Source organism: Gobio gobio, assembly GCF_949357685.1.
Source record: "Gobio gobio genome assembly, chromosome: 4".
NCBI classification, from domain to species: domain Eukaryota; kingdom Metazoa; phylum Chordata; class Actinopteri; order Cypriniformes; family Gobionidae; genus Gobio; species Gobio gobio.
The window spans coordinates 61871219-61884669 of record NC_137100.1 but is presented as its reverse complement, the minus strand read 5'-3'; the positions used below and the strand labels follow the sequence as shown (position 1 = coordinate 61884669).

The window sequence follows — 13451 nt, the reverse complement described above, 5'->3', positions numbered from 1 at the left end:
TACAGTCTTGCATTTCAAGCAAAGGCCACTTATTTTATTTGCATATTGTAATGTTTGGGTTTACATGCAACTCTATCGACATCAAGAACATCTCATACAAACACAATCAAAAAGGTAAAATGCTCAGGGGCACACACACACACACACGCTTACCCGCATACAAGACACATGCATAAAACTATTGGAATAAAAAGACCCAGGGATCTGAGACGTTCTGGGCGATCTCCCTATTAAAGAAGGCACTTTAAAATCAAAAAGACAGTTCTATGGAATAAATACAGTTTTAAGAGAGGAGCAGCAAATAGAAGAACAAATGTTCACTGTGTCCATCCTAAACAACTACTGAACAGACAAGTACTACAATACTTTTACAATGAACTGGAATAAAGAAGAAAGTTGAGACAACCAGACAACGGCAACCAGCTTTCACATCCTCCCAAACGTTTGTAAGTAATGTTTCTCGCACAGATATCTGATCTATATACATGTGATGGTTTGTGCTGGAATGAGTGTAGGAATGAATGGTCTTCATTAGTGCTGCTCTCCTCTCAGTCGGAGTCTTCGTCGTCGAGATACTCCTCTGCGTTACTGTGGGTGCGCAGAATCACTGTGAATTCAACCGACAGACAGTTAGTCGTGTGAATCTTTCTCACAGGAAGTGATATCTTAAGGAGGTAACTGAAAGCAGACGCCTTTTGACTCACCTCCTCCCAGTTTCCTCTTCAGCAGAGAGGCAGATTGTGCATTGGTGGCCATATCCAGAGCTGTCTTCTTCTCGTTGTTGATGATGTCTGTCCCGGCATCTACAATATGAACACACAGACACATTTTAAAGGTCCTGTTCTTCGTGATCCCATTTTTCAAACTTTAGTTAGTGTGTAATGTTGCTTAGGGCTGTACGATTAATCGAAAAATAACCGAAACCGACATTCAGAACCTCTAACCGACGTATTTTTCCCATGTCGGTTATTTCGGTTTTCACGTGACTCCGCCCCGTCAGTCACATCAAGTGCAGTTTGCAGGCGCACAGAGATGCAGGAGCAGTTATCTGTGTTTATAGATGCTCAGAATCACTATTGTAACTGCATGTTTTACACAGTTTATACAGGTCAGTTAATTGCTGTTCTTATAGCCTACGCGCTGCCACCGACACACACACACACAGATGCGCGTGCAAGCCCCGAAGCCGCTTTCACTTTCGTGCTCATAAAGTTTGTCAAGTATGTGTTTAAGGCTTGCCAGTTTCAACATTTAAAGCGACTGTGCACTATTCAAAGTGCTCAGCTTCTTTCTGGGACACAGAGAGCCGAGCCGTGTCTCTGACAACACGCGCGCGCGCGCCCTGAAGGCAAACTCTTTCACCTGCGTCCTCACAAAGCTTGTCATTTGTATGTGGTTTAAGCCCTGCCAGTTTGGACATTAAAGCGAGTTTCGACCATCAGATGTGTATTATGTTGAACTAATGCCTGATATATTGTGACAGAAGCTCGCACATAACGTGAAGATCTCGCGCAGAGGAGCAGTGCAGAAACGCAGTGTAAACGCTGTCCTGTGACTAAAGTAAAGTCACTAAAGTTGCTTAGAAACTCAACCGTTATAGGCATACATTTTAATACCTTTGAAGGAAGTACACACCACAGCTTAATAATGAATAGAGACGGTGTGAGTAATTCACACACACAATCACTTTCTCATTAATGCATTCAGATAAATGTAATGTAGGCCTACTGTGCTAATGTATCTGTATCTGATGTACAACAAACAGAAATCTGCCCCATAGACAATAACTGCTGAAAGTGAACCGTTTCCTTCAAGTATTTTAAAATCACAAAGAAATGCACTTTTTCATGAGGAAAAAAAAATTCCACCTTTAATAGTAGAAAATATTTACAGTACAAACCTTATCAGGAACTTACTCAAAAACCTTATGAGGGCAAAAAAAAAAAAAAAAAGCAAAATAATCATTCATTAATCGTAATCGAGGTCAGATGTTCAATTAATCGAGGTTTTTATTTTTGGTCAAATCGTTACAGCCCTAATGTTGCTGTTAGAGCATATATAATACCTGTAAAATGATAAATTTCATGCCATGGGACCTTTAAACAATTACTAAAAATTGACTGCAGAATATAACACTTTCAAATACACGCACAAATGGTACGTATTCTGTTAGCGGTGCTAGCTGGCAGTGCCATTTGCTGGAAACACTTTAGCTTGATTGTTTGCTTCAAGTGCATTAGGCATTAACTAGAGATGCACTGATTGATTATCCAGGGATCGGAATTGGCTGATTTTCTGCATGATCGGCCCTAATCGGTGAACGGCCGATCAGTCTCATGTGTCTCAGATTTTGATCCGATCCGTCTACATGCGGCTGTGAGAACGAGCGCGCCCGCGACGTCACAGCCACGCCCGCGCTCGCAGCCGCACTCGAAGTAAAACGGCCAGCCACAGGTCTGCAGCCTCTCCTATCTTTCCTTGGTATAAGCAGCAAAAAGACCAAAGCAATTACAAAGAAATGATGGACTTAATGTCGCTGGATGACCAGCCGAACGCATAAACCGTCACTCCTTGAGAATTTATTGACGGCAACCCGTCAACATTAAAGTTTGGTTTAACGTGAATAAATTGACAATATATTAAGCTACTGTGGCCTACAGTAGATTTAGCTACGTCTCTATGTAATAATAATACGTCTCTACTAATAATAATAATAATGCCTAGATGGTTGATTCTTTTTCATTTGATCTTTTTTTATAAACAATGTTTACTTTTAAACATCATACAGCCTTTAAATCTTTATGTATTATTTATTTAGAATGATTGTCATCATGAATAATAAACTTAATACATTTAATTTTTTTTTTTAAATGGTTAAATAAATAAAATATATATATATAAAAAAAACATTTAGCTTTGATGCCGAAATTGGTACAGAGTACCGTAAAATTATATTTGAATTATAGTTCTTAGAAAGAAAATCGGAATCGGCAAAAATCGGTATCAGCCGATCTCATTAACAAAAAAATCGGAAATCGGAATCGGCCAAGAAAATTGCAATCGGTGCATCTCTAGCATTAACCGACTGTCACTGATAGATTTGTGTCCCTTACATCGATTTCGCTCAGCATGTAAACGCATTAAGCAGCTTTCTCTCGGCTTATTGAAGTGCATATTTTAATGTAATGTGTTCTCACAGGGCGATTTCAAATTTTAGTCCATGTTTATAGCAAATAACTTTAATAAAGCATCAGATTATATTTATATCAGGTTTCTTTTTTTAATTGCAAGCAAAAATAATCAGTGGTGAAAATTGAGTTACTTGATTCTGATTTCTGAAGTATATTCTTTTTACAGAGAAAAAATTAAAGCAGTACGTGTGTCTTGAAAAGAAAGAACTCTGGAGAAATATTGAAATACTGTTGATTGTTCTTACTGAGAATCATCCATTAAAGAGTAAGCTACATTTTTAATTTGCAGGGTATAAGGTGGAATAACAATAATAGCATAATACTCACTAGTCATGAGTACTTTTAAAAGGGCTACTTTTTACTCCTACTTTGAGTAGTATTTAGGACAGGTGCTTTTACTCTACTAGCACTACATTTTTTGACAAGTAACATTAATTTTACTTGAGTATGTTTTTCAGTACTGCTTCCACCACTGCATATAGGCTACATAAAATAATAATGAGAACATTATAATTGTGTGCTTGAGACATGGCTTTTAATGGTGAGACTTTTGTTTTTGTATTCAGGCTCTCAAAAATTACATACACATTTGGATTTAGATTTATCAGCCAATATATCTGCTTTCAAATATAGAGAATCATCGGTATCGGCCAACATTTTCATATCGGTTTACGAACCTTTTATGTACAAATGTTTCATGAGGCCCATTGTGTGTAAAATTATTTCACTGTTCTCCCATAATCCATGTGAAGTTCATTTTAATACAGCTGGATTTCTGTTGAATGTAAATATTTGTTTTTATTCACGTTCTGTTTTGGCAGATAAAGATTGCCATTGGTTGCTTCCAGTTATAATTAAGAATAATCCAGTTACAATATTAATTTTGCTTTGATATTAAAGAAATTCTCTATGAATAACTCCTAAAATATTAATGGTTTAAGATTAAATACAAGCACTAATTATGTTTACTAATACTAATAAATGTGAAGTCAAATTCTTTTAAGAACCAATATTGGATCTTTTAAGATGAAAATGCAATTAATTAGGAAATCCTTGTATCACATAGAGACTGTAGAAAAATATGTGTAAGAAAACGAACGTGTTTATGAGCAAAAACGCATTTACTTACTTTTATTGAGCAGCATCTCAACTATATCTGAATAACCCTTCCAGGCAGCTGCGTGTAGAGCCGTGTCTCCCAGTTTATTCTGTTGTGGGATAAACATGCGTCACTTGATACAGTCAAAAGCATTCAGCATTTGTTCCATTTCCGTCATTTTGCATACACACACCTTTGTAAGCTGATCTCATTGTACATTGATTCAAATGAAATGACTTTGAATAGTGATTCATCAAAAACATTAGACCTACCTGCTGATTGAGCTCAATGTTCGGCTGACTCAGCAGAACCTCCACCACATCTAAGAACAAACGTTTTTATTCATTTTACTCACTTGTTTGCATAACATTTATTTATGGTGCTTTTATGTGCCATTATTAGACAAAATTGAATACCTATTGGGGGTAAACTTGTGCACTCGGGGCTCCAGACTAACATTTGAGAGCAGTAGCAACTTTTATTATAAACAACATTTTTATAGGGAAGATTTAATTGTTCTACTCTTATTAAATATACCATTGTTCTTATAGTTTTATAGTATCATAGTGAACTGATCGACAGCTTCAGTGATTATAAAATACATTTGATTTACTTGTTTTCTGTGTAATTCAATCACAATGTGAAAAAAAGTTTGTTTTCCATGATACTTTGTGACTTCCTACTTTTTTCCCCATATATTAGGGAGTGGAAACGGCTAATAAGTCAAGTTAAGTGCTCCTCTGCCACCATCTACTGGTCATAGTGGTAATTTAATGTTTTCTTTTTTTAGATAACAGTGTTTGCCACAAAATTTTAGGCCAGCTACACACTGGCTGCGTGGCGTAAGCGTGTCCGCTGCGTGGCGTGTCCTTTTTTATTTCAGATCCCATGTTAACACGTTAGAGCTTGCACACTGCCTGCGCGACACGCCGCGAAATAGAACCAACGGCTATTTTTGACGCGACACGCAAGCGTGTTGGAAGCATTTCCAGGCAAAATAGAATAGGAAAACATGTTTATATGTCATTTTGACACGAGTACATATTAATAAATTACATTTTGATGTTTGAAAGTCTCTAGGTTTTGACATAAATGCAGATATAATTGTAATTTTAAAAACTTTTCAAATATTGCACCTGTCAATACAGAACGAAATATTCTGTAGCCTATTTTGCCGTCAATACTGCCGACGTTGCCTTTGCTGTATCAGTAGGCTATATATTTATGTTTAACATGAAGTATAGGCTTTCCACAACTCTCTCCCCAAATGTTAAACAAGGCAAGGGTGATCCTAGCAGCAGCAGCGCCGCATCAGACACGTTTCTGGTGTGCCAAGACATAGAAAACGCCACGCTCACGCCACGCAGCCAGTGTGTAGCCGGCCTTATTTTCCTACATCTTTAAACTTGGTTTTACAAATCATCACATTCAAATATTTAGAGCTTTGATGTACTGGGAAAAAAAGTGTGAAGCACTTGAAACCCCTAAAACAAAAGGTTATATGAATCCTGAGATATAAAAAAAAAAGAATTAGACCATTTCTGCTACAATAGCACGATTTTAGTTAGCATTGCTACATTAAATCCATGGCAAATGTTGGTGGTTTGTGGCTTGAAAAGCCTTCTATAACTTGTCCGTTTCGTTTGCCGTTTGATATTTCTCATATGCAACAAAAGACAGCTATTGTCAGTTGGGCAATGTGGCGGCAGGAAAAAAGGTTGCAAAATGCGACCACTTGGTCGCAGTCTGGAGCCCTGGCGCTACTGCTGCGCCTCAGATATTAGCATTTGAATATAGCCAAAGCATATGTTTTAACCAATGTGTTCATTTTTTACCTTTATGCCCTCCGTGACAGGCCCAGTAGAGAGCGGTGTTCCCTGCTTTGTCCAGTCCGTTGATGCCAACCTTATTATCCAAACACTCTCTGAGCCAGCTCAGATTACCTGCATTCACACACAAAATATTTGATCGTTTCACCATGTTAACAAAAAAAACGAAATGCTAGATGAGGTGTGCATTTGTGTACCTCGCTTGGCTGCTTCATGCATGGGGTTGTCTATGGACTCTGCTTGTTCAGCCACTGAGAAAAGACAAATCCCATCAACTTAAGAATGACACTCTGAAAGATGCATGTTTACCAATGGCAATGCCTTGAGACTACATGATATTTTCACCCATTTTATTTTCTGCCAGGCAAAAGTCTGTTCACTTATAAATAATAACAGCACATGAAAAGATATGTTTGACACTTAAGGCTGGGATTCGTTCCTAACCCCCAAGTATGTGCGCAATCGTAATAGTTACACCACTGACTATCTCTAATAAAACTTTACCGACATCATAAACGTCTAAGCCAAAAATTCTTTCAGGTGAACTAGTAAAGGATTGATGGTTTATAGGTGCTAGTTTGCCATTTGCTTTGCTTTCCTTACCGTAATTACTGGGAATAAGACCAGTCCTTCCCCTGCACGTCCCTTTCCACCAGTTACTGTCACTCTGAAAATAAACCCAGCAATCACTAGAAAATCATGGATGTCATGAATATATACATAATCACAGGAGGAAGTATCGGTACTTCCGAACAGTAACAAGAGAGATCATAAACATACGGTATCTGAGATGTACAGAATGTCTCCTTCCTCAAAGTACAGTTCATCCGGCTGAAAAAGAGGATATATACACAATGAGCTCAATCCAGTCAAGCTATATCAATCGAAAAACCCAAATAAAAGGGAAATGGGTCAAATTAAAGGGATAATTCGCCCAAAAATAAAAACTGTGTCATCATTTACTCAGCCTCAAGTTGTTCCAAACCGGTATCCATTTATTTCTTCAGCTGAACACAAAAGATTATATTTATTTAAGATAAGAATATGGGTAACCAAACAGTTGATGGACTCCATTGACTTCCAAAAAAATACTATGTGAGTCAATGGGGTCCGTTAAATATTTATCTTCTTTTGTGTTCAGCATATGAAAGAATGAGTTGAGTGGATGATGACAGTTTTCATTTTTTGGTGAACTATCCCTTTAAGGATGAAAGAATGAAACTCACCGTCCTTGGGTCAAAGGTGAATGAAGCCCTGTACACCTTGACCTGACCTGTTTGAAACACACACATATAGATGCTAATTCTATATTTCAAATGATAATACACAGGATAATTGTACACATTTTAGTGTGTCCAGCGTTGCCTGTTTACAGCTAAAACAGTCTTCACCTGTCAAACCCTTATCTTCACCTATCAGCCCATCCATATGCAAAACACCATCACACATCTACAACCAGGTAGTATCGGATTCAGAACAAAACGCAGCGCAAACCACATGACACAGAAATGTGTGTATGCCTCCGAGACAGAGGAACCCAAGCCTGAGGCCAAAATATATAAATAAACCAACCATTATAAGCACAACAAAGGGCATTTCCTGACTGCAAAGGTATTTCCATTTGGCCTGTAACCAAATAAGCCCTGCAAAGTGGGATCCAACCGGCTCCTTCCAAACTTCCTACATGTCAGGCTCTGAAATGGAAACACTATGGCAGCTTTGGCCACTTCTAAACATTACATGTTAAATATTCCAAACATTTCGTTCTAAGCAAATGGTCAAATTTGCATGCCGGAGTAAACTGTACTAAGAGGACATGATCCTAGAGACCAATTAGCAGTGTTGGGGAAAGTTACTTTTAAAAGTAATGCTCTGCAATATTGCATTACTTAGTTATACTTTGTATGCAACGTAATCCATTGTGTTACTTTTTCTCACCAGGGCTGAGCTTGTTTGTTTAATAACAAAACGAAAGTTCTATTTTTGGAAAATGTAAATGCACTTTGACACAAAAAAAAGTGCAAATTCACATCTGTAAGGTGCTGCTGTTTTGGATTGCAGAAGAATAGTACACAGGAAAAAAGTTCAACACTTCAGCAATAAAAACAAAAAAAAGTTAAGTTTATCTAAAGTTGTTTTGGTTTAATTGGATCCAACGCCAGCAGCAAAAATACATTGGTCAATAAATTGAGATTAAGTATATTTTTGTAATTTAACAATTATTGCAGGTTTGTGTAATATTCAGGGTTTGCATTTCACTGTTTTTATAGCCTGGATGCCAGCCGAACTTAGCCCCGCCCACAACATTTTTACTCGGGCAGTTCGGTCTGGACTTTCTCCGTAGAGAAGTAATTATGCCCGAACAGAAACTGTTCGGACCAATGAAATTGTCAGGGCGGGCTTTAGACGATGATGGACAGATGATCAACAGTAACGTAATCATCCACGTCACCAAAGAGCGCTTGGGTTCAATTTGTTCTAAACCTAAACAGAGAACTTGTTCGTATATGCATTCACCTTTACTATTTCTCTCAGAAATGATGATCGTGTTGGTGAGTACTCTGTGTATCCTTAAATTATTTTTTTACAACACCGGCAAAGATCGTTTACACTCTTTTTCAATCTTTTTCTTCTAACGTAACTTATGCTGCCTTCACGTGCTATCGGAAATTTGATGATTCCAACTTCTGAAGTCGTGATTACGAGCGCATTGCATTCAAGTTTCAAAATGTGAGGGCGTTCATGTGCAATGTTTACCTAGGAAACTCGTATTTACGATAATTCCGAGAGCACGTGAAGGCAGCATTAATCCAGCGTGCGTGCAGGCACAGGGTTGCCAAGTTTTTACAACAAAACCGGCCAATTGCTAACGTTCCTCAAAACTAGCCAAAAACAAGCCCAATAGCTTTCCTGGGGTGTTCTCCGGAAAAAAAAAAGGCATTTGGGGGGTAAAATATGTGTTATTTTGGCAGGGCTGGCAGCTAAAAATCGCATTCCTGGGTCTGTATATCACATAATTGGGGTCGCTTCAACCCGCGGACATGGCAACACTGTGCAGTTGAGTTCTGTTGACATTTGACAACTAACGTTACGCGTCGCTCCGTTGCTCTGATTGGTTGTAGGTCTATCCAATTGAGGTCTTTCCTGGTTCGGTTGAAACACGCCCCATAATCACAGCCCAACGGAGCAGTATCAGACTCATATTCTGACTAGAATTGAGTATGACGACGTCAGGCTACTGTTTTTATTCATTTTGAGGAATACTGAATCTGTTTTTTGTGCATGAAGTGAGAGGAGTAAATGCATGTTCACATTTAGTCTAGAACTACAATAACCATCATGTTTACACACTGCGCCACACTCAACACCTCTGCACTTATGCTGCCTTCACATGCTATCGGAATTATCATAAACACGAGTTTCCAGGGTAAAAATTGCACATGAACGCCCGTCCCATTTCAACATTTTAATGCGATGAGCTCGTAATCACAACTTAAGTGGGAATTATCACATTTCCAATAGCACGTGAAGGCGGCATTACTCCTGAATTCTCTCCACATGGAGATAGGAGAGCTGCCAGTCATACATGGGAAAACAATTTGCGTTACTCATTTGAAAAAGCAACTCAGATATTTTGTTGTAAATTTAAAAGTAATGTGTTTCTTTACTAGTTACTTGAAAAAAGTAATCTGATTACGCAACTCGCGTTACTTGTAATGCCTAACCCCCAACACTGCAGATAAGCATTCAAATATTCAGTTTTCAACTTAAAAATACATTTTTGACTACTTAGACCATTAAAATGATTTTGCATAAAATAGCTTGTCTGGCTATCACCAGACCAAGCTCAATCTTTTAAGATTGCACATTAGTCTGGGGAGTCTGCTCTGTATTTTCTACTGCACAAGAGGCGTGATCAACGGGCATAGTTCAAATGACTCTGTACGCAATTGGATAGTCCTTCAACCAATCAGACCACAAGAGGCGTGGTCAACGCAAGTATAGGTTTCTGCAGGATAGTAATAGGAGTTACCAGATCAGTGGCCACGTCACAGTGTGGGTAGGGTTTAGGGGTGGGGTCGGGTGAAGGGGATCATTTTCATCGCGTGATTTGAAAACACCCACAAATTTAGAAACGCCCACTTTTATTCTGCAGAGACGGGCATAGTTCAAATGACTCTGTACGCAATTGGACAGTCCTTCAACCAATCAGACCAACGATCCATCATTGTGTTAAACCCGCCAATAGCGCGCCAGGTGGATAAGCCTGTGAGATGGTGGTCCAGTGGGTTAAACCATGGAACTGATACACAGAAAGTTGCTGGTTCGATCCCAGCGGTCACCACCAGTGTGTTCTTGAGCAAGGCACTTTACTCCATGTTTCTCCAGGGGGATTGTCCCTGTAAGTCTTTGGATAAAAGCGTCAGCCAAATGCATAAATGTAAATGTAAATAAGCTGGTTTGTGATTGGTCCCCGCAAATTTGTAACAGAAGCAGGATAGAAATATGTACAGGTTTCCAGCCTGAGCTGCAGGGCGAAATCAAATTGGGTTTACCCAGTCTATAAAATAGCTGCATTATAAATAATACAAGCCTTATATTTTAGTTTTGCAGGCTAAAGATTTAGTTGCATTTGTGAATAAACAATATTGGTTAAGCATAAATCACCAGTCCAAATGTCATGTGGCACACTAAGCATAGTGGAGCTGTTCTTTAATTTAGGGAAGTAAGTTAACTGGAAGACAATGGCAGTGACTCAAAACCGTTGAACTAACTATCTAGACAGCGTTTTTGGCGTCATGGGCGCGAACAGCAATTTTTGGCTCAGCCAACACCAAACGCACCCGATGATGCCCAAAAATGCGGTGCGCGTCTACGTTGACCTGACGCGCTGTCTATGTAGGCTGCTCACTAGGTTTCGAAACACAGACAATGGCAGGCGTGAATGAGTTTCTCTTTCCAAACCCATTCCTGCCATCTGTGGCAATACGTTTCACCCTTTATGTCTTGTTCGTTGAACACTGACGCTAAGATGTGGTGGTTTTACGCATGTTAACAATCGTTTGAAAAGCCTAAAAGCGCAAAGAAAGTTGCGTTGCGCTGCGCTGGAAAAACGCCAAACTCCACCCGCAGGGGAAAGTTCAGCAGGACATAGAGTTGCATGCTCGTAATACATTTCATCGTATGCCATTGAATATCCGCGTGTTTGTATAGCTATCAAACAACGAAACAACGCACAAATATGTGAATATTTAATGAAGCTTTGGTAGGTTTGCCGAGGCGTTTTCCTCCACGCGCACCTCTTACCTGGTTTAGCTGGTTTGGGGGGAGGCTTTGACATTTCTGAACTTTCCAAGACTTTTAAAGAAGTCTTCCGAGTTATTTAAGATGTCAATAGTACGCAAAAGCGGTATAAAACTGCAAATGAAAGAAGGGAACGCTGCTTTCTCTCTTTAGGCGCTGTCAATGAGGAAGCGTGAAGGAGCCCAATGCGGAAAAGTTTCACTGCGCATGCGCCGCTTGTCATTAGTCGTCTGACATTCCGTCAGCTACTGCCCTTACGAAAAGTGTACTGTGGTAACCATAGTTTTCATGTTACTATAGTTTATTTAGATTCAGGAAATTAAATGCATATAACATTAACTCAAACTTTGATACAAATTAAATTAGCATTTGGAAGTAGGCTATGTATCACTTTAATAATGATTTATCTTGTCCAGGACCAAAAATACTGACAAAACTGCAAACATCAGCATATAAAAGGATTCATTTTCTGTTGTCGCAATATGAGAAAACCGTTTTGTTGTCACCAGCAACATGTAGTGGCTTTAGTTGTGCAATGATTTCTATAGAAATGACTGAATAGGGTTTGATGATGAAAGTCTTTGTAACACTAACATTAATAACACTTTATAAACCTTAATTAATAACATTAACAAACATTAATCATTTACACAATGAACACTGGCAATTGTATAGACAATAAAACAACATTATTTCCATAAAAATATATTAATTTAACACAACTTGCCTTTTTGAGACAACATGGCTCACTAGTGGGCATTTAATGTAAAGTATTAGCAAAATAGTACAAACAACAAACAAACAAAACAAAAATAAGGTAGAATGGGGGAATATGCCCCCCTTTGTGTGATTTACTTTTAATCTGTAACATATTTAGATAAGTTAAATCAGCCTATATAGGAAATAAATAAAATTAACATTAGCTAATTTAGTTATTGCACAAAATGTCAAATATTAAAAGAGGGGTAAGATGGTCCATACTGGGATAAGAAGACCCCCTGGATATACTTTTATAGAATGTATAAATGACGTTTATAACATATAATTCTAACATATTATATATGTATGTATATATATATATATATATATATATATATATATATATATATATATATATATATATATATATATATATATATATATATATATATATAAATAAAAGTGTCATTAATGTAAAATACTAAATACATTTTTTATTAGTTTGACAATTTAGTTGCTAATTATTGAATAACCGATGACAGACAAAAGCAGAAAACCAGGAAAAGGAATTAATCTGAAAGGTAAAATTATTCTATGACTTATGCATATGAATATTTACTTGCCCATGAAGACATGTCATAATAGCAACACGAATGCAAATGTATGATTATTTCACTCGAATACAGGTTTTAATGAAAGCAAATATGTCAGAAATGTACATATAATTCATGGAAATACTGAATAATAACCCCATTCATTAGAATAATAATTACATTTTTTTTTAAAATACGTTTTACCTCAAAATAAAACTCTTAGATTGAGCCAGGATTAGGCCTTAGTTCAATTAGGACATTTCAGTAGCTTTTATAAACTTGCCTTAGAGAAAAAATAACATTTCTGGTGTGCATCTTGAGATAAAACAATGGCACTGACATATTTTAAGATATCTCAGTGCAAGGATGCTTTCATTTAAAAAAAATGCCTGTCTGTCAAACCGGGGGTATAACTTTTACTCCACAAATCTAAAAACAATGTGTTCACAAATCCCTCATTACAGAAGTGCCTTGAAACGCGCAGCATTATTCTGTGTGTTGATGTAATTTCCACTGAAACAGGAAGACAGGGCAGGCTTTATATAAACCCTTAAAGGATTAGTTCACTTTCAAATAAACTTTTGCTTATAATTTACTCACCCCCTTGTCATCCAAGATATCCATGTCTTTCTGTCTTCAGTCGAAAAGAAAAGAAATTAAGATTTTTGATGAAAAGATTTCAGGATATTTCTCCATAAAATGGAAGTCAATGGACTCCAAACGGTTCAAGGTCCAA

General features: G+C 37.7%; 1 protein-coding gene across 1 annotated transcript; it reads right to left on the bottom strand.

Annotated features, from left to right (window-relative positions):
- ostf1 (osteoclast stimulating factor 1) lies at positions 1-11647 on the bottom strand. Its single transcript, XM_079815665.1, has 10 exons — positions 11427-11647; positions 7346-7392; positions 6900-6950; positions 6723-6786; positions 6317-6370; positions 6126-6233; positions 4563-4612; positions 4321-4399; positions 705-803; positions 1-607 (listed from the first exon to the last, which is right to left on the bottom strand). The coding sequence occupies exons 1-10, from the start codon at positions 11458-11460 to the stop codon at positions 549-551; spliced, it is 645 nt and encodes a 214-aa protein (XP_079671791.1). The 5' UTR covers positions 11461-11647; the 3' UTR covers positions 1-548.
- Between the last annotated feature and the right edge of the window lie 1804 nt (positions 11648-13451).

What these genes read in the sequence shown, in the direction of transcription:
- ostf1 (XM_079815665.1), bottom strand. Translation starts at nt 11,460, where the DNA reads ATGTCAAAGCCTCCCCCCAAACCAGCTAAACCAG. An exon ending in TCACCTTTGACCCAAGGACG is followed by an intron (nt 6,951 to 7,345) that starts GTGAGTTTCATT and finishes CCTCTTTTTCAG; the next exon opens with CCGGATGAACTGTACTTTGA. An exon ending in TCTTATTCCCAGTAATTACG is followed by an intron (nt 6,371 to 6,722) that starts GTAAGGAAAGCA and finishes GTCTTTTCTCAG; the next exon opens with TGGCTGAACAAGCAGAGTCC.